The sequence below is a fragment of the Myxine glutinosa genome, chromosome 9 (assembly GCF_964187855.1).
Source record: "Myxine glutinosa chromosome 9, kmMyxGlut1.1, whole genome shotgun sequence".
NCBI classification, from domain to species: domain Eukaryota; kingdom Metazoa; phylum Chordata; class Myxini; order Myxiniformes; family Myxinidae; genus Myxine; species Myxine glutinosa.
Window position 1 is genome coordinate 84,885,669 of NC_136269.1, and position 20,131 is coordinate 84,905,799.

Consider the following 20,131-nt stretch of genomic DNA (forward strand, 5'->3'; position numbering starts at 1 on the left):
ATTTCAAACTTGGTACATGGTTTCCTCATGATAAGTTACAGATCAGGTTCGAACTTCACGACGTTTCGATCATTTTTGACAAAGTTATGGCACTTTGAACTTTGGTAATTTCCCCAACAGTTTTCCGGACGACAGACTGCCGGTAGGGGACATGTATTACAGCGCAATACTCAGAATGTTTGTTTTCTAAAGGATTTTTCTAAAAAGGGCTTTTTATATTAACTTTTTTTGAAATATAATTTTGAAATAATCCATATCATAAAGCCAACCCCTGTTCTGTGGGGGAAAATGGCCTCTAAAGGTGGCTCCATATCATAAAGCAGAAAGTGGCTAACTTTCGTTTTTTTGCTGGTTTCAATCAAATTTGGAAAGAGTGTCAGCATCCCCCCTTTCCCTCCTCTCCAACATTGTTTTACAATTACACATGTGTACCATGCTCCAAGCCTTAAGCGACATGCAGGGAGGAAGCCATTACCTCTGATCTAACTAAGCTGTTGTAGTTTCATCCACACCATCATTCAAATTAGGTGGAAATTGTTTTATTGGCTCTAAAGATCACAGTTGTATTGATAATATGATCTTAAGTGCTCACAAATGTTGGATGATGTCCAGATGTTTCATCACCACGAGTTGTCTGTCCTATGGCAGTTCCAAGTGCCTTCCCCAGAGGAGGGTAATGTCTGCAAAGTGGCCTCTTTGGCAAATAAATGCATTCAGTGGTTGTTTTGCCATTGTATTCCCGGTTTGGGGGGCAAGGGAGTGGAGGGGGGACTGGATTTGAACCTTCAATCATTAGATTACAATATTATAGCTTAGCCTGTTTAGCCAACCCAAAGCCCTCTGTCACGATGTTTACTGTTGGATTTGGGATTGTTAATACCGTACTGTACCACCATATGAGTATATGTAATGCCAGATTTTGCAGATGGTCAAATTGACATTTGCAGAAGTGTAATGAAGGCTAAAGAAGAAGAAGAGGAGCTGCAGAAAGAGAGGAGTTATTAAAACTAGGGCATTGCCCGTACTATATCTATATCTAAAATTATATCCCCCCCCTCTATTTACATGAAATGGTTTGGTCCAAAGCGAACGGCTTGCGAGTGGTGACAATCCCCCCCCTCTATTTACATGCAATGGTTCGGTCCAAAGCGAACGGCTTCCGGAGTTTGGTAAAGAAATCGCCATCGCGTGCACAAACGCGCAGGAAAGCGAATGAATCGCAAATTCGTTTTTATTAGTTGTAAAACATAGTTTAACGCCAACATAGTTTGCAAACGTGAAATAAATGAATACGCTCTCAAATGTGCCATCCGAGGCAGAGTGTGCCCGCCACGTTCGGCACACGCGATCGTTCGCTGCTCTCTGATTGGTTGAATCGTTTTTTGGACATAGCTCGGTAAGTAATTGTCCGATTAATATGAAACCTTGAAAAGGCACATCCTCGGGTCCCCAGCAATATACCTGGCAAGTTAAAAGTATATCGGACCCGTGGTTGTCGAGAAACAGCGGTCACAGACAGACAAACGTACAAACGTACAGAGATTACTGGAATTATAGATAGATGAAGTTCTTTGTTTGCTAATTATAGCTCTTGCAGCACATGAAGACGAGACTAGGTTGCTTGAGTAAGACCGGTACGGTACATTGGGCATGTAGTACTGGGATAGTGGTGTTGTTGATGCACTCTATACTCACCATAGCTAAGTAGGGCAACATCATACTATTGTCACAATAATACTTCTGTTACTTCTGTTACACAATTATACAATATTACTTCTGTACATGATGTGGAAGTTGTATGGTAGAGTTTTGTACCTGATTGTTGTCCTGCATTATCCATGTTGGAGTTAATCTGATTCAAAATGTAAATTCCTTACACCCGGTCCCTGACCCCCACACCTCGACATACGGAGTGTGGAAGAGGCCGTCATACAATACTTCCCATTACTTGCCACTCCCCATAACGCTTTACCAACTTAATCCCACCCAGAGAACAGACTTGTTTTTGGGCAGGTTGGGCTAGACAACCATTTCTGGGAAGAAACCTAAAAAGCATAAATGAAGTGAAGTAAATATTAAATAGTTTGAGAAAATAAACAATGGTGATTGGAGAAATTAATTTGGACCTCAAAAGCCAAATGATACATTCGTCGGCTTGAAATACTCCACCTGTCGATGATTGTCGTTTTGTGAGATTTGCTCTTCAATGTAATGTTTATCCTACTTCTTTTGCAGAGTATTGTCACATCAGGCTCATTCTCCAACACTTCAGATAGTGGATGGAATCCTGGTATGAAGCTTTCTGTACTGGTTTGACGTATTTTGCATATGACAAATTGTTCGGTTGAAATAATCAATCAGTTGTTACCTCTTTCACCCCTAGGTCGTGAGCAGGACCAGGGGACTTGGTGCGAGTCCACAGAGGATTCACGCTGTGCAGAACAAAGGCCCATTATCACGCATGACCGTGAGCGTGAACTCCACGATAAGAACAAGTGGTACTTTATTTTATCATACGTTCATTAAGAAATGCTTCCTAAGTCTATGTTTGTGTTGTTCCCCGTTCCAACAAGGTCAGAGACTGATGACATTAAAATGCGATCCGTCCGACCATCTGTCCATGTACTTTTGTGCATGCAAAAAAAAAAAGTTGAACATTTAGCTTTCTTATTACAGATATCTATTCCTTATGACATCATCTCAATTTGATTGGCTGAATTATGTGGCCATGGCAACCATCTCAGTAACTTGGCTTGTGTATGCAATATTTTTAAAAACATTCAAGATTTAGCTTTCATATTGCAGATATCTTTTCCTCGTACCACCCAAAACACAGGGGACCTAGACTATCAATCAGCTCCTTGTTCATCACCATTATCCTATGAGGTTTTTTAGTCTCTCGCACTGTTTTCTGATAATTATAAAGAGTATAACTTTATACTGTGTAGCCTCGTATTTATAAACTGACGATAAATAAGAAAACGTGATTCGCCGTGTATTAGGGAAATGAGGTTTGGTTAACCTATGTTTGACACAAATGGGTGAGAATGGGTGAGAATGGGGTAGGGATGGGAGAGTTTTTAAAACATTTGAGAAAAGAAAGTGGAGAGGAAAGATTGAGAAAGGGAAAGCACCTTGGGAGAAGTGGTGGAGTAAAGAGAAGAAAGGTGGAACCACAGGCCGTCACCATGGATTACTATCCAAAGGTCATGGGGCGCAATGGTCGAGACCTTTCCACATGTCGTTGCTGCGAAAAACAAGGTTTAGCCCGTAGGGAAGGACGGACGGACGGACAACCCAAAAACAAAATGCCTCCGGCCACCTTTGGGGGCGGGGGCATAAAAATTTCCCACCCATCCACGGACTTGGTCGATTATATCCCTTTTCACCTATGGGTAGGGATCTCCGGTTAATATGTTAGTATTTTCTGTTTAAGGAAAAAGCCTGGTTCACATAGATGATTGAAAACTCTCCGTACAGGGAGGAGAGGGAAAGGGAAGAAGATTATAGATGGGATATGATGTGGAGTGGGGTTGCTTGGTTTCTTACAAAATTATATTATGATTTACTGCATTTTTGATTGGGAACCGTAAGTACAGACTTGGCATTTAATATGGATTATTTTTTTTTTCTTGACTTGGGTTTACTTTCTGAACTCAGTATATCAATCTGGTGAGTTTCTTTTACCCTTCGGTGATGTCTTTGTTGAAAGAACCATGTCACTGATTGTCTTTCGCAGCAAGAAGTCAACAACAGGATTATATCACAGGTGGCGTGACAAAATGTAAGGACAGGTACATTTGACGATTGGCTTCACAATCGGGTATATAAGGGTTGTTGCATTCTGTATTAGTGGAAAACAACTGCTGCACGTCTACAAAAGTTATTGCCGCTTCCTCTGGAGATGGTCCGTCAACTTGACAATGCTGTTTGTCATGGAGTGGTGGCTTTACGAAATTCTGGCATGAAACAGCATGCTATTGCTCGGCAGTTTGGCATCACTCAAGGTCAGGTGTCAAAAATCCTGAAACGAAATGCTCAGAGGGGTGTCCCTACTCCAATACCGAGGCCAGGACGTCCACGCAGAACCACAAGGAGATGATTGCCAGCTGCACCGGTTAGTCTGCAATGGCCGTACCAAGTCAGCTAATCGGCTTAGGGCTGAGTGGCAGCAACTGACAAATGTGCCTGTATCCAGAAGGCTAGTCAACCAACGACTGGTTCAAGCAGGCTATCGTGCCAGGCGTCCCCCGAGAAAGCCACGCCTGACCAGACAACACAGCCAGTGCCGATTGGAGTGGGCCAGTGAGCACCGTCAATGGCAGCCAGGACACTGGAATCATGTGACCTTCAGTGACGAGTCTAGATTTCTGGTCTATCGTCAAGATGGCCGCGTCCGAGTGCGCAGACAAGTGCATGAAGCCCACAACGAAGATTGTATAGTGCCAAGGGTCCAAGCTGGAGGTGGTGGGGTGACCGTTTGGGCTGCTTTTCATGCAGGGGGCAAAACTGACCTGGTTGTTCTGAATGGAAACCTGAACCAGTTCAAGTACAGGGTCATTCTGGAAGAAACATTGCTTCCATTTGCTCGTGCAGCCTTTCGAGGAAACTTTGTCTTCCAAGATGACGATGCACGGCCTCATCGTGCTTGCATGATCCAACACTTTCTTGCTGACCGTGGTGTAGAGCATATGGAGTGGCCTGCCATGTCCCCGGATATGAATCCGATAGAGAACTTGTGGGCAAAATTAATGCGTCAAATCGACAACTTGGACCAGCAGCCTACCTCTGTGCGTGAATTGCAGCAGTCTATTGTCACTGCATGGCAAGCGATTCCTGTCCAAACCTTGGCAAATCTCGTGAACAGCATGCCTCGACGTGTACGTGCTCTCCTGAATGCTCGTGGTGGTTACACGAAGTACTGCACTGTAATTTTACTGTCCGTAATCCCAGTCGTAATTTAACTTTTGTTTTTGTTGAAATTTTTTTTTGTCAAATGTGCAAAATAAACAGATACTTCTGGAAAACGTACAGAAGTTTAACACAGTATTGTCCGTGAATTGAGTTTGATATCAGTTTACATCACTTTCAAGGATCAATTTATTTGCTTCGAAATGTCAAATGTTGTTTTTGTTTCTTTTAAAGGTCACATTAACAAAATCTAGAATAATTTCAACATAATTCCAATGAACTTTTGGTTCTAAGTCATCTTGAAAAGTAAGTTCACCCCCACAAAAAAAATATTCCATATTAAATGCCAAGTCTGTACAACAACACACAACATGCATTTTAAGGCCATTTCCCCTGCTTTAGTGGGGGTTAGCCTTGCGGTCCCCATGACGATCTTCTCCATTTTGCCCTATTTTCTGCATCTCTCCTTGTTATAACCCCCTTGCCCGCATTTCCTCTTCCACCATCTTTAGCCGAGTCTTTCTCGGTCTTCCCCGTCCTCTACTGCCTTCTACATTCATTTCCATCACTCTTCTCAACCAGTCACTTTCATCCTTCCTCAACACATGACCAAACCATCTCAACCTGTTCCTCTTCACAGCATCAATCACAGGCTCTATTCTCATGAATATTGGGAACAGTGAGTGATTATTTAGATATATATATACAGTCACGTGAATAAGTAAGTACACCCCATGTAAAGTTTTGACTTTTTCAACATATTTCAACATACAGCTATTTGATCTTCATTTCAACAATATTGTTAGATAAAGGTGATATAATATAACAAATATCACGAAACATTTACATTTTGTAGTCCATTGTATAATTTAAATCAACATAAATGCAAATTTCGCATGTGGAAAAAGTAAGTACACCCTTGGCTCTCATATGTGGTATTGCCCCCTTTGGCAGAAACACCCTCAAGTAGGCGTTTCTTATAACTGTCTACCAGTCACTGACATCGACTGGGAGAAATTGTCGCGCACTCCTCCATGCAGAATTCTTTCAGCTGTGCGATATTTGAGGGGTTTCTTCCATGCACAGCTCGTTTCAAATCCCCCCACAACATCTCGATGGGATTTAGATCCGGGGTTTAACTTGGCCATTCCAGAACCCTCCATTTCTTTCTTTTCAGCCATTTCTTGGTGGATTTATTGGTATGTTGAGGGTCATTGTCATGTTGCAAGGTCCAGCTTCGGTTGAGCTTCAACACTCCGACAGATGGCCTCACATTATCCTCAAGCACCCTCTGGTACAATGAAGAATTCATGGTGGATTATATGATGGTGAGCTGCCCAGGCCCTGATGCAGCAAAGCTGCCCCAAACCATAATATTTCCACTACCATGCTTTACAGTTGGTATCAGGTTCTTGTGGTCAAATGCTGTCTTTGGTTTTTGCCGAACATGTCTTCTGGTACTGTGGCCAAATAGCTCTACCTTTGACTCATCTGTCCAGAGCACATTGTTCCAGAAGTGCTGGTCTTTGCCGAGGTGTTCATTGGCAAACTTTAGTCTTGCCCTGATGTTCTTTCTGGACAGCAAAGGTTTCCTCCTGGCACACCTCCCATGTAGATCAAATTTGTGCAGCCTCTTTCTAATGGTAGACTCGTGCACTTTGACATCAACAGTGGCAAGAACTACCTGTAGGTCCCGTGATGACATTCTGGGGTTCTTAGAGACTTCTTTCAGCATCTTGCGGTCTGCTCTCGGACTGAACTTGCTGGGGCGGCCTGGCCTGAACAAGTTGGCAGTTGTTTGGAATCTTCTCCACTTGGAGATGATCTTCCAGACAGTCGAATGATTGATTTCAAATTGTTTGGAGATCTTTTTAAAATCCCTTCCCAGACTCATAGGCATCTATAACCTTCTTTCTGAAGGCCTCAGAGAGCTCTTTTGATCTAGGCATGGTGACGCCGCACACTTCAACGACAAAGAGCAAACCAAACTAAATGTCTGAGGTTTAAATAAGGCAGGTTCCTCCAAGATCCTCTCTAACGATGTCCTAATCATTTAGACCTGAGCTGGTGCGCCTGATTCTAATTTTAGGTATTTGAAGTAGCGATAAATGTAGGGGTGCACTTACTTTTTTCACATGTGAAATTTGCATTTATGTTTATTTAAATTATACAATGGACTACAAAATGTAAATGTTTCATGATATTTGTTATATTATATCACCTTTATCTGTCAATATTGTTGAAATGAAGATCGAATAGCTGTATGTTGAAATATGTTGTAAAAGTCAAAACTTTACACGGGGTGTACTTACTTTTTCACGTGACTGTATATCAGTTATTATGCGATTTCATACCATCAGTGGTGAACCGCCATTAAGGTATCCCATCCAGCTATGCTGTACCTTAATGGGAGCGATAAGTACCGTCTGCCACACGGCACATTATCTCTGGTATCCACTCATTATATGGAATCGCTTGGATGCAGTCAAGGACAAAGAAGGACAAAGTGATACTATGGGTCTTTTCTGGATTAGACATCTAGGTAGGTAGTGTGGTTGCTCATTTTCTCAAGAATGATTGAAGGAGATACTACTGTAGCCTTTCTGGCAGATGGGGTGAGCAATACTCCTGCATATGGTGTACTCACCTGTAAAACTGCATATGGTGTAGTCACCTGTAAAATACAATGGATTTTCTAGTGATGGGGAGACCATAGACCAAGACAATGATTAGTCGCAGAAGGCTACCTTGAGGCATGCCGGCCTTTAGAGTTTAGAAGTAGAGCATCCCAATGCTTTCTTGTGAACACGGAGATCTGATAAGCCAGTTCTGGAGGGGATCATGGATATCGGGGTCTTATTAATTATTTGCAGAGCAAAGTCCCAGACAGATATCCAGTGAAATGATCCCAAGCCCTGTATTCCAAACTTACTTCGGCCTTTGGTTCAGGTGCTTTCCATTACTAGGTCTTTGGTACTTGTGCATCAACAAAAGCGGTTTGGGTAGAGGATTTTTGGGGTACAACTACATGCATGCTCCTTGGAGACTTACCTGTGCTTGGTTCAGCCTTTGTTGTCCTGGTATTTCTTTTTTTGTACTCGTGCAATCGCACCTCTTGCTACCTTTCTGAGCCAATATGATCATAATGACATTTACGCTGAAACAACCCAAAAACAGTCTCATTTGGATTACATGTTGAGCAGGTTGCTGGATCCAGACGACATACTCCAACGCAGCGAGTTCAAAAAGTGCTACGGAGAAATTTTGTATCGCTGGGGCCTCAAGGAGAAGAGGGCTGAGGTGCTGAAGTTTGTGCGCTGCCCCTTGGATCACCACAAAGGAGTCGGTAAGAGAAGATAACTGATGTTTGAAGTCTCACGCGTCATCCTTTTTGGATATTTGTTGTGAGGTCTCTATATGCGGGGGTTGTTACTGAAAATGGCTGCATATGTCAAATACTTGTGAACCGCAGATCGACGTGAACCAAATGTTACCCACATATATAGAATTTTGGTGAACTTTTAGGGTTACGCAAAGAACATCTGACTGCTTCTTGGCACCTCTTATTGTTAAGTTCTGTTGCACAGTATACAGGTTCCTTACCAAGCTCTGAATCTGAGACATCATAACATTTTCACACTATTCACTGCCTATTAAAATGGCGGAAAAACATTGCTCTTTGCGTATGTTGCACAATCGTCCGCTCTGCACAGCAATATTAAAATGGTAAGCTAACCAGCCATCATGAGCCATCCTTTGAAGGCCAAAAACAACTGAAGTCCAGCTAAACTATTTCCCCCCCCTGGCCGTTCTGAACGTGACATCAGCTCTTCTGGTGAATCCAGATTTATACCGATACCACATTAACCACGGCCCAGTTTTTTCTTTGCTTTGATGTATTGTTGGCACACATTAAGATGGAAAAAAATGTGCAAAAATATGTTTCCAAAAGTCTTTCTTTTGAAGCAAAATGTTTGACAACATGCTTCCAAATGTACATAAAAGGGCCTCAGGCCCTATGTGTAATAAATGGGTTCCACCTAGACCAAGCGAATCCAGGTTTTGGCTGTCCGTTTCGTCTGCTCTTCCAATCGTCACCAGCTACCCCATTCGTAATTTGGTACAGCTTGACCCTGGTCCAGTATGCTTAAAAAGTGCGTCCGTGCATCACTTGGCTCCCCGCGATGGGATTGTCTGCATTTAAAGGGCTGAGGTACTCCTGGCCTTGTGCCCCCAATGTGACTTCCAACGTGTCCTGAGGTTCGAAGTTTGAAGGATTTAGTAGAATTTGAAGACAGTTCGTGGTTAGTATGGGATGGGGTGCATGCGCGCGGGCAAGTGAGGCAATTCCTCGGGAAAGGATTCCCTCAGTCAGACGGAGTCACAGCCATTCTGGGCTGTTATGTTAGTCCGTGTCATGTGCAGGGCCAGGCCCCTCAAATTGCCGAAAGTTACTTGGGGGTTTTGGCTGAGTGGTCGACAGTGGTTTGGGTTATCAGGGGCAGGTTGGATTGTGGGAGAGAAAGGGTGAGTGTGTGTGGCAGATGAGTGGGCTCTTTTTACTCGGGAAGTGTGGCCTTATGTCACATTCTCAGACTATTCTGACTAAGCGCCTGTTGGCATCTGTTTTTGGGCACGTTCTTGTGTGCCTTGTTTTTTTTGCCCAGAGGTATTTTAACTTTTGGTTTTCTTGCATGCAGACCTGGTGACCTGCTGCCAGCAGTGCGGTAGCAAGACCCGTGGGGTGCAGTGTTCAATGTGCAGAAGTTACAGTTTTCGTTGCGCCATCTGCCACGTAGCGGTGCGAGGCGCGTCAAACTTCTGCCTTACGTGTGGTCATGGCGGACACTCGACGCACGTGCTCGAATGGTTCCTTCGCCACAATGTGTGTCCCACAGGCTGTGGTTGCCACTGCCAACAGCAAAATGTGGCATAAGTCGTTATGTGCAACTACCTCAGCCGACTTGTGACTACTGACATTTATCAAGTGGTCTGCACTGAATGTTTACAACCTCTTTGTGGACTAACGTTTTATAATCAAGAACTAATAAAGTGCACTGTCATTTGGCTGAAGTAACCTCTATTTTGTGTTTTTTTTTATTTGGATCAATGAAAATAAAAAAGATGTGATGATGAAAAAGCACAGTTTGGCCCAGATTCAAAAAATCCCCATGTTATGACTTGGAAGTGTGGAGGAAGTAAGAACAGCGACCCATCTTTCGTACTGGTCTGCCAACTTTTCATTGTTCAAGCAAAAGACTATTACGTACCGTCAAGAATTGTTTTCCTTTTTTTACATTGCAATAGTAATATTTTAATGCAACTTCCTCAGCTTTAATGCAACTGAAACGCTGGGCAGATCTGGCTTAAATTTGGCAGCAAGTTCTGCCCCTGACTGGTAACGGGGCTTGCAAAGCTAGTTCCGGTCACGTGACCGGAAGTGTTTCAAAATGGCAGATTTAGTAAATGCCTTCAAAAATCTTTTTCTCCAGACGCACCAGTCAGGTTCAGTGTTTGTAATAGACTTAAAGCAGCTATTTCCCTCCATATTATTCAGCCACAACATAGAAGGTTCACCGAGTCAACGGAGTTTGTTTTATATTAACGACACTTTGTGGCGTGTTTGTTTTGAATTATTTGATAGTTTAAAAAAAGATTGCAAATGGTTTCAGTGAAATCATTGTTCATTCATAACCGATTTATTTGTTCAAGAGCAAACACTCAGTTGTGGAGACCAGAATCTATCAAACTAGCCATTGCCACATGAATTCTGACAATAGGCAGCACCTGGCACATGCAAACCTGGTTCGGGCCCACTACAGTTTGAGGGCAGGTGAGCCAATTACAGAATTACTTATCTGCCTTAGACCAAGCAAGGATTGCTTGCTGCTGCCTATATATATATATATATATATATATATATATATATATATATATATATATATATATACACAGGGTGAGTCAAAAGTAGCGCCCGATTTCTGTTTATATATATATATATATATATATATATATATATATTTCTGTCAGTTGATTGTTTGTTTGCCATTTGTATTAATGTACAAGAAGGTAGAAATAAATGAATGACATGTTTATCTAACCATTTATTCGGGGGAAAATTATTACGGAACTGCACCAAGCTGTTTTACTTGCAATTTTTGCCGTTTTCGGACGACCGGACTTCTTTGCAGTGGCTACCGACCTTGTTGCTTCAAATTTCTCGACAATCAATCGTATGTTTCTTCCCTGGGGTGGGTTAATATCGAATTCCTGTACCAAACGGCGTGCCGCCATCGTTGGTTGTTCATTACATTTGTAGTAATGTTTCACGGCCGCAATGCGTTGATTCATTGAAAGGCAATTCATGGTTCAATTTGGTGCAAATTCAGTAACTTTCCAAACTCTAAGCAATAACCTGCAAAACAAAAACAAATACATTAAGAAAATTAATAATCTGCAAGACAATTATTAACAACATGACATCCCAGAAAGAATCTGACAGCCGAAAAAACAGAAATCGGGCACGGGCGCTACTTTTGAATCACCCTGTATATAATGTTTGTTTCCTTTCAAAAAAAAAAAAACGTATGCAGAACGGACCCATTCTTTCGTGTACAGCACAAGGCTGTGGGGTAGCATCATTGGCTGAGGGTGCAGCTGTGCTGCTGATGCAGTGCCCTCTAGGTTATGGCAGGAATTTGGAGTTTGGCCAGCATGCTCACAATAGCTCACCGACTCTCCACAAAGGACGCCGTGGGATCTTTTAAGTCCACCAACGAATGATGGAAGATGGGCCACCAGTTTAACGGCCATCTGAGGGACAATGCACACATTGATGGATCATCCTTCCTGTGAAACGCCAGGACGACAGTTTATAGCTGGGTCGAGATTCAAACCCATGCACGACATAGCTTCGAGGTGTGTGTGCATATCTCTCGCTAGGCCATCCTGCCAGCCTTGTTGGCACATCAAGTCTGCACAATACTTGCACACCTATAGTAGTTTGGTTAAGCAAGGAAGCAGCATGTATCTTTTTTTTCTTTTTTTAAGTCTGGCGGTCTTTGTCTGGGGTCGGGGCAATCCACCCACTAGGCCTTCATTTGCAGCTTTGAGTTTCTGCTCTCTCCTTTGGGTTGGTGCCCCTGCCTCACACATTGTTTAGCTTAATGCCATGGAAACTAAGGCCTTCAATGTTATTGGAATCTCGCCTGATGAAGCTGAGTCTGTGGGCCTATCACATTCCCATCACAGACAGGTCAGTGGTCTCTGTCTTCTACCGCCTCCTTTTTGGTATTGCACCCCTTTAACTTTCCTTGATCCTTCTGGTGAAACTCCAAAAATTCAGACTCGCTGCTCACCTCCACTGATTCGTTCCCCTCCCCCACCCCCCTCAGCTTGGAACCAACTTCCACATACTCTTCAATCTCTCTTCCCTCTAGGTTTTCAACATCTGCTCCCCACTATCTCGGATAAAATCCCCATCCAAAATCATTCTTTTCTGCCACCGTTAATTCTCCCCAAACCCATCTCTATACAACTTTCGTGGTTTTCCTTCCGAGAGTTTGCTTCTGCATCCATCTTGTTCACCCCCATGTTCTCCCCTTCTCCTCATTCTTACTCTCATTGCTTATAGGGCTGCAGATTGAGCATGAAAATGAGGGTGGAGTGGCAACGAGCTTCCTACCAGCTAATTTTGATATTTTTATAAAGTATGCGCCCTGACTTCTTCACACACCAAAAATACCCAGAATCCCCTTGGGGGAACATGTTCAAGTGACATCAAGATGGCCTCCATTTTTATTAAGTTTTTGTATTTTATTTTTACATTGAGGGTCCCTGTGTCCTGATCTGTAATAAAATGATACTAGCATCTGATTTAAATATTCTATTTAATAATATTATTTTAAAATAATATTATTAATTATATTTTAAATAATATTTAAATTAAACACAGCTGATGCATGAAGATCAATTTCTTGGGTATTGGTTGTAATTTTTGTATGTCTCTGCGAATAATACGAACTGCGCGGTGAAGTACTTGTGAATCATTTTTGTAATCGGAACCATTGTTGAAAGCACAATCTCACGAACTTCTGCTGGCTTCATATTCGCTGCTGTAAGTTTTATTCCTTTCTTTATTCTCTGGTTCTCCACAAATGAAACAGTGTTCATCCCAGGAAAAGGCTGATGTTTTTTCTCTTGACAGTAAAACTACTATATAAACGGTTAGGTACTACGTCAGCACCTGTACACAATGCCAAACTTTACAATTTTGGCAGCCATTTTGATGACGTCATTTAAGCACGTTCCCCCAGAGGTATTCTGGGTATTTTTGGTTTGTGAACTTGTCAAGGCCCCTACTTTATAAAAAATACCAAAAGTAGCTGGTAGGAAGCTAGATGCCAGCTCCGCCATTTTTAAGGCACTTTTTGACAATAATCTGCAGCCCTATTATCTTTGAAGTCTCTCTTGTCCCTCCACCCTGCTGTTTTGTGTTTCCTCCCCCACCCCATCTCCTTCTGCCGTTTGTTTTGTTCCGTTGTGTCCTGATCCGTTCTGTGTTCTAGTCTAGTTCCTCCACGAGCCTTGGCACTGTGTATATGTATTTATATAAATAAATAAAAACTGCCCATCAAATTAAGCTCAGCTTGCTTGGAAAACATATCCTCCACAACTACTACTATGAGCCCAATTAATCCCCCTTTGTGGGATTGGCTGAGGGGGAAGTTTTGATACACTTCATAAACTGGCTCGTCCGGCCTAACATTCGCGTGGTGCCAATTTGAGCAGGTATTTGTAATTTGTGTGGGGTGTTGGTAATAACTCACCCACTCTTGATGGACACAATCATTAACACCCACCAACCAATGCTAACAGACGGGCCAGCCAGCTTATTGCCCCCTCTGGAGGACGGCACGCTTTGATGGAGCACCAGGAGTTTCGTCGGGTTGGGAATCAAACCACAAAGGTAAGCTTTTGGAGGGGTTTTTTTTTCCATTAATAATCATCCTGTCTGTGGAAGCATCAGATGATATCGATAATACGGAATCTCGACCCTCCTTGATTTGCAATATTTAATAAAACTGGTCACACATCAACTTCAGATTTGGTATTCTCAGTGGGACTTTCATTCAACAATTTCCACAGTCTCTGAGTAAGCCGATACTGAGTTTCCTTCCACACAAAATGTGACGGATGCCCACCCTCATCCCCTTGGTCATACAGGAATTGAGGACTCAGCTGGATGGCCAAGCTCGACTTGATCAATCCCACACCACCGGCTCGAGCGGGTGCGGGATGGTACACGCGCCCACTTCTGGGTAACATGCACATCTCTGCGGGTTGAAACGGCTCCCACGTGCCGTCACCAGCTCCACCATACAACAGTCGGGTATCGCCATCATGCTCCAGTGTTTCTGTAAAGACTACGGGACGGTCTTCGCTCCGCAGGAAATTCCGTTCGCGCCCACAAAGGGAGACGTAGGGAAAGTCGCGTGCGTAACGTCCCGTATGGTTTCTTTTCAACTGCCGAAAGAAGAACGCGAGGAACTTCCTGTCTGTTCATATGGGACGAGATAAACAGAGTTTGAGGAAATAAAGGTTCATATGAAAAAAAAAATGGAGCAATGCTAGCATTTTAATAGTGCTTACCTTTATAACAAGTGATGAAGTTTTTCACTTTTGTATCATCGAGAAAAAGCTGAGGACAAACAATGTTTGCAAATTAATCATCGACATGAAAACAATTATATCAAAGGCTCCATTGTAATATATTGTTGTGGTAGCAGGTTATACTAGTTATTTATACTAGTTATTTCATTAATAAATTGCTAGCATAATTGTGTGGTTTCTGGTGTAGAACGATGGGACATGTCAGTGTGTTCAGAATCTAAATAAACATGGCCGCTCCCTTCTGTAATGTGTCATGTCCTCCCACCATTCCTCCCCTATTAATATTTTAAATTGTTTCCCTTTGTAATCTGTGTGTTTTAATCGATAACTTCCTACCCTGGGAATGGCAATTTCATGGACTCAGCCAAAACCGCAGAAGCAGCTAGAAGCTGAGCGGCAGACCAATGAGCAAGTGGCTACGCAAGGTGATAAAGGCCGAGGGGTGGATAATGGACAGTCAGTCGGAATGACCGAGTCGGAGACGGTCAGTCGGGATGACCGAGTCGGAGACGGTCAGTCGGGATGACCGCGTCGGAGACGGTCAGTCGGAATGACCGAGTCGGACACGGTCAGTCGGAATGACCGAGTCGGACACGGTCAGTCGGGATGACCGAGTCGGACACGGTCAGTCGGGATGACCGAGTCGGACACGGTCAGTCGGGATGACCGCGTCGGAGACGGTCAGTCGGAATGACCGAGTCGGACACGGTCAGTCGGGATGACCGCGTCGGAGACGGTCAGTCGGAATGACCGCGTCAGAGACGGTCAGTCGGGATGACCGAGTCGGACACGGTCAGTTGGGATGACCGAGTCGGACACGGTCAGTCGGGATGACCGCGTCGGAGACGGTCAGTCGGAATGACCGAGTCGGACACGGTCAGTCGGGATGACCGCGTCGGAGACGGTCAGTCGGGATGACCGAGTCGGACACGGTCAGTCGGGATGACCGAGTCGGACACGGTCAGTCGGGATGACCGCGTCGGAGACGGTCAGTCGGGATGACCGCGTCGGAGACGGTCAGTCGGAATGACCGAGTCGGACACGGTCAGTCGGAATGACCGAGTCGGACACGGTCAGTCGGAATGACCGAGTCGGACACGGTCAGTCGGAATGACCGAGTCGGACACGGTCAGTCGGAATGACCGAGTCGGACACGGTCAGTCGGAATGACCGAGTCGGACACGGTCAGTCGGAATGACCGAGTCGGACACGGTCAGTCGGAGTGACCGAGTCGGACACGGTCAGTCGGAGTGACCGAGTCGGACACGGTCAGTCGGAATGACCGAGTCGGACACGGTCAGTCGGAGTCGGAGCTGAATGCAACCAGAACGACGCAGGGAGCGGTGGAAAGCAATCGGGGAAAAAAGATGGCGGAGGAAAAAATCACCGTTGAATTAACACCAGGTGGGTTGACTCAGCCTGTCATCCTTCCTTGGTTGGCAAAATCCAAAATGAGTACCAGCTGGCGGGTAAGGGGGCACTGCATCAGCGACACAGGCACGGCCACGCTCCCAGCAATGATGCAACCAGCAGGCACAGTTATTACTTGAATCGATGATACTGCGCGGGGGGGGTATCGTGTTCTCTGAACTCTCCAGGTGGAAAATGTTTGTTTCTCAACACAACCGGAAATCACCGAACTTCACCTGTCCTTGATGGTCCACGTAGTAGAAATACTCTCGCAGGCCGCGACCCAGAGCTTGGCCTTGCTGGTACACGGCACGGGCTACGGAAGCCGCTCCTCGACCGGTCATGCCTCCGGTCATGCCTCTGGGCACCTGATCCGCGAAGCCTCTCACGCAACCCCTGAAAACCTGCATTCGATCACACAATGTTATTATTATTGTTTATTGAATTCGGTCCTTCCTTGGAGACTACATAATTAACAAGACAAAAAAAAACTTATTTTATTTTATACCACATACATTGGAAATAGACAACATGAAAATCGGGCTATTAAATAAATGTAGAAAACTATTGCTAACTATACCGACATGGCCATAATGTGTAGTTTAAAAATACAATAATTGAAATCACGCTCCCTCTGCAGTAACTGTTGTGAAATGTACTCTATTAATTTAAACCACACCTTTAGTCAAATAATACAGATTCACCTCGTCCAACATATTACATCAAATCATCTTTAAAACTATAACTATATACCCACAATCCACATTCGGTGCGGTACCACATATCACGTGACGTACCACATGCCGAGCCTCAAGATCAAGATCTTTTGGCCAGGAACATGACCTCCGGCTTAGGATATTCGTGTCTCGTTATGAACCCAAAATTGAGGATTCACAGCCGACTACACCGCCCTGATTTCCAGTAAGCATTCAAACGCCATTAGAGGAATTAAACAACGAATAGCTGGAAAATATTGGGGAGAAATTAAAAAAAATTGCTTATCAGTGAAATGACTGTCGAAGTCGATCATTGTGACTCTTCGTCCAGTGACGACCTTACTTTATGGACGAGAAGACCCCTCTGGCTCTACCCTACCGTCCACGTACAACCACAACGCGGGTAACTGTCCGTGTGAGGCATGTCGGGTCTTTTATTTTATTTCATTTTTACACCTTTTGGCGCCTTTTCGAATTCCTTTAAAATATTCCAAATGTACGTTTTTACCTCCAGCACCGAAGGTGGATGGAGATTACTGGTTCGGCTATGTTTTCACCCCTGCCCTGTCTGTTTTTCTGTCCGTTTTACCCAGGGGGCAAAATGCGTTAAGCAGACACTCACTACAAGTACAAGAGGTGTTGGAGCTGTTGTTCAGCTGAATGTTCAACAGTCGTTTGATTGCAGGTCCCTGACATATGACGCACTTGGGTAGTCTGTAAGCGTGTCTTCGCGCCTTATCTTCGGCCGTGCCAGAGACTCGGCTCCTTCCAGGACCCGTTTTCCTGTGTGGCTATAGTCATCTTCCGTCAGATACCTGCAACCAGAGCCTCCGCTGGGTATGTGGGGGGCCCTGAAAACCTCATGTGAGGCCCCTGAAAACCTCATGTGAGGACCCTGAAAACCTCATGTGAGGGCCCTGAAAACCTCATGTGAGGCCCCTGAAAACCTCATGTGAGGCCCCTGAAAACCTCATGTGAGGCCCCAGAAAACCTCATGTGAGGACCCTGAAAACCTCATGTGAGGACCCTTTCTATTGGTGGGCTAATAATATGGTGACAGATCTTCAAACGAAAAATCCATTCATACCTCGGTTCCGGAGGGCTTAGCGAAGTATTAGAATGACCAGCTCTGTCTGTCTGTCTGTATCTGCTTTTCTTCCTTCCGCAAGATGGAGGAAATGACGTAAAATTGAGTAAATGATTCAAAGTAAATTTCAATCGATTTTCTTTGAGGTCGTTGGAAAGCTATTTAACAAGTAATAAAAACTTCTTTTTTTTTTTAATGAAAAAGGATGTTGGGATGTTATTGTGAAAAAGTATGGAAACAAGAAGAAATTAAAACTGCGAGTAGTGATGCCCCGTGGACCAAAACAACCCATTCTGATTGGACAAGTGCGCACAGTGGCAGCCAGGACCCAATTATGCAAAGTTTGAACTGAATCGATCCGAAAAATGGAGGAGGTGCATTTTCGAGGTTTTTCATGAAATCCAATATAGCCGCCTGGTCATGACATGACTGATGACATCAACTTTGATCAATTTTGTTTTCTTTTTCATTGCCAGACAATGTGACTGATCAATTTTTTTTGAATATTCAAGTTCTTATTGATGAAGAGATGCCACAAAAAATGTTTTGTGTTAATCGGATATAATTTTTTTTACCTCAACGTACCTGCCAAACAGCTTCACCAACAACAACAACAACACAACAGGCATTTTAAGGCCATTTTCCCTGCTAGAGTGGGGATTAGCCTTGTGGGCCCCATGACAATCTTCTCCATTTTGCCCTATTTTCTGCATCGCTCCTTGTTAGGCCGAAAAAATATATTGCTGGTCTCTGGTCAGACCAAAGCTCCAGAATTGATGCGGTGATGCGGTTTTTTTTTTTTTTTTTTTGGAAAAGCATGGATTGCACATATAAAGGTGTTTTTTGTGTCCTCATGCCTTGCGGTCCTCCTCATCTGCCGTGGCGCCGTCCAGAGAGAAATTAAAGACAGCCAATGGGACTGGTAGGCCTTTTTGTAAATAATGAACCCAAGCTTAAGTTATTTTAAAATGTATTTATTCTGAAAATTATTAAGTTATTCAAGCATATTATAGACTGCCATTTCGTTCTCGATATCGCCTCGCCGTACCGTCAAACATTCCAATGCGTCGATCGCGTCAACACTGCGCATGCGCAAGTGGTCTAACAGGCCGATGGTCTCCCACGATCTCTTCTCCCAGTCCACCAGATTATCACAGACACCTACAAATTCATGACAAACGAGATAGGATCCAGGCCTAACTAACGAGACCACCCGCAGCTCTCCTGGCCTTCTGGTTGCTTCACACGAACCCGACAAAGAACGTCTTCGTTTCAATACATTACAATATCCAGCCGATTGGATTCATGACGTCACGACACACAAAACTACTCATATCTTTGGAACGGCTGGTTGGATTTGGACAAACTAAATGAAGGTTTGTCGAGCAGAACCGTGCGCGAACGTCGATACCAATGGCGACCCTCACAGACCCGTATTTCCCGAGATAGCGCGCCGGCCCGGCAACAACAGGCGCGCGCTGTTGTAGGTACCGTTGGAAATTTGAAAAAAAAAAATTGTTGACGCGCAGGGTCAAATCGATGCGCGCGCTGACCAGAGACCGGAAATATATTTTTCTCTGCCTTAACCCCCCTGCCGCATTTCTTCTTCCACCACCTTTAGCCAAGTCTCTCTCGGTCTTCCCCGTCCTCTACTTCCTTCTACATCCATTTCCATCACTCTTCTCAACCAGTCACTTTCATCCTTCCTCAACACATGACCAAACCATCTCAACCTGTTTCTCTTCACAGCATCAATCACAGGCTCTATTCCCATCATCTTTCACAATTCATCATTTGTCTTCCTCTCTCTCAACGATACTCCGCACATCCACCGAACCATTCACATTTCCACCCTTTCCAGCCTTTGTTGCTGCTCTACATTCATTACCCATGTCTCGCTCCCATAAATCATAACACTTCTCACACGTGCAGCGTACACCTTTCCCTTCAGCTTCAACGACACTCCCCTCCTCGTCAGCACGCCACTCAGTTCCCGAAACTTCTTCCATGCACATCTCACTCCAGCAACCGTTGACGAGTCTGATCCACCTTCTCCATTCAGCATGTCTCCGAGGTAGCAAAATGTTTTCACACCTTCCAGCTTCACGCCGTCTCCAAGATCCAACTCTACATTTCCTCCATGTGCAGCTCCCTCGGTGCACACCTTGCACTTGAATGTAGCTGCCACACTGGATAATGATCCTTGCAGACCACTACATTTTTGATGAACCCACTCAGCGCACATTGTACATTGAATGGAATTCACTCCGACACCCTTCCTGCACACAGCACAGGGCCACTTCCCAGTTCTTTCCACCTCACCACATGCTTTACC

At 44.2% G+C, this 20,131-nt stretch overlaps 2 protein-coding genes across 2 annotated transcripts in view; one reads left to right on the forward strand and one right to left on the reverse strand.

Moving 5' to 3' along the window:
- WDR59 (WD repeat domain 59) overlaps positions 1-9,984 on the forward strand; it is a 74,758-nt gene extending 64,774 nt beyond the window's left edge. The window contains 4 exon segments of the mRNA XM_068128906.2: positions 2,236-2,290; positions 2,384-2,498; positions 8,115-8,257; positions 9,612-9,984. Coding sequence (XP_067985007.1) covers positions 2,236-2,290; positions 2,384-2,498; positions 8,115-8,257; positions 9,612-9,847 — 549 coding nt within the window. The 3' untranslated portion in view covers positions 9,848-9,984.
- A 3,987-nt stretch (positions 9,985-13,971) lies between these two features.
- On the reverse strand, positions 13,972-16,397 carry C9H8orf82 (chromosome 9 C8orf82 homolog). The gene is made up of 3 exons (XM_068128903.2): positions 16,230-16,397; positions 14,563-14,611; positions 13,972-14,468 (listed from the first exon to the last, which is right to left on the reverse strand). The coding sequence occupies exons 1-3, from the start codon at positions 16,347-16,349 to the stop codon at positions 13,999-14,001; spliced, it is 639 nt and encodes a 212-aa protein (XP_067985004.2). The 5' UTR covers positions 16,350-16,397; the 3' UTR covers positions 13,972-13,998.
- Between the last annotated feature and the right edge of the window lie 3,734 nt (positions 16,398-20,131).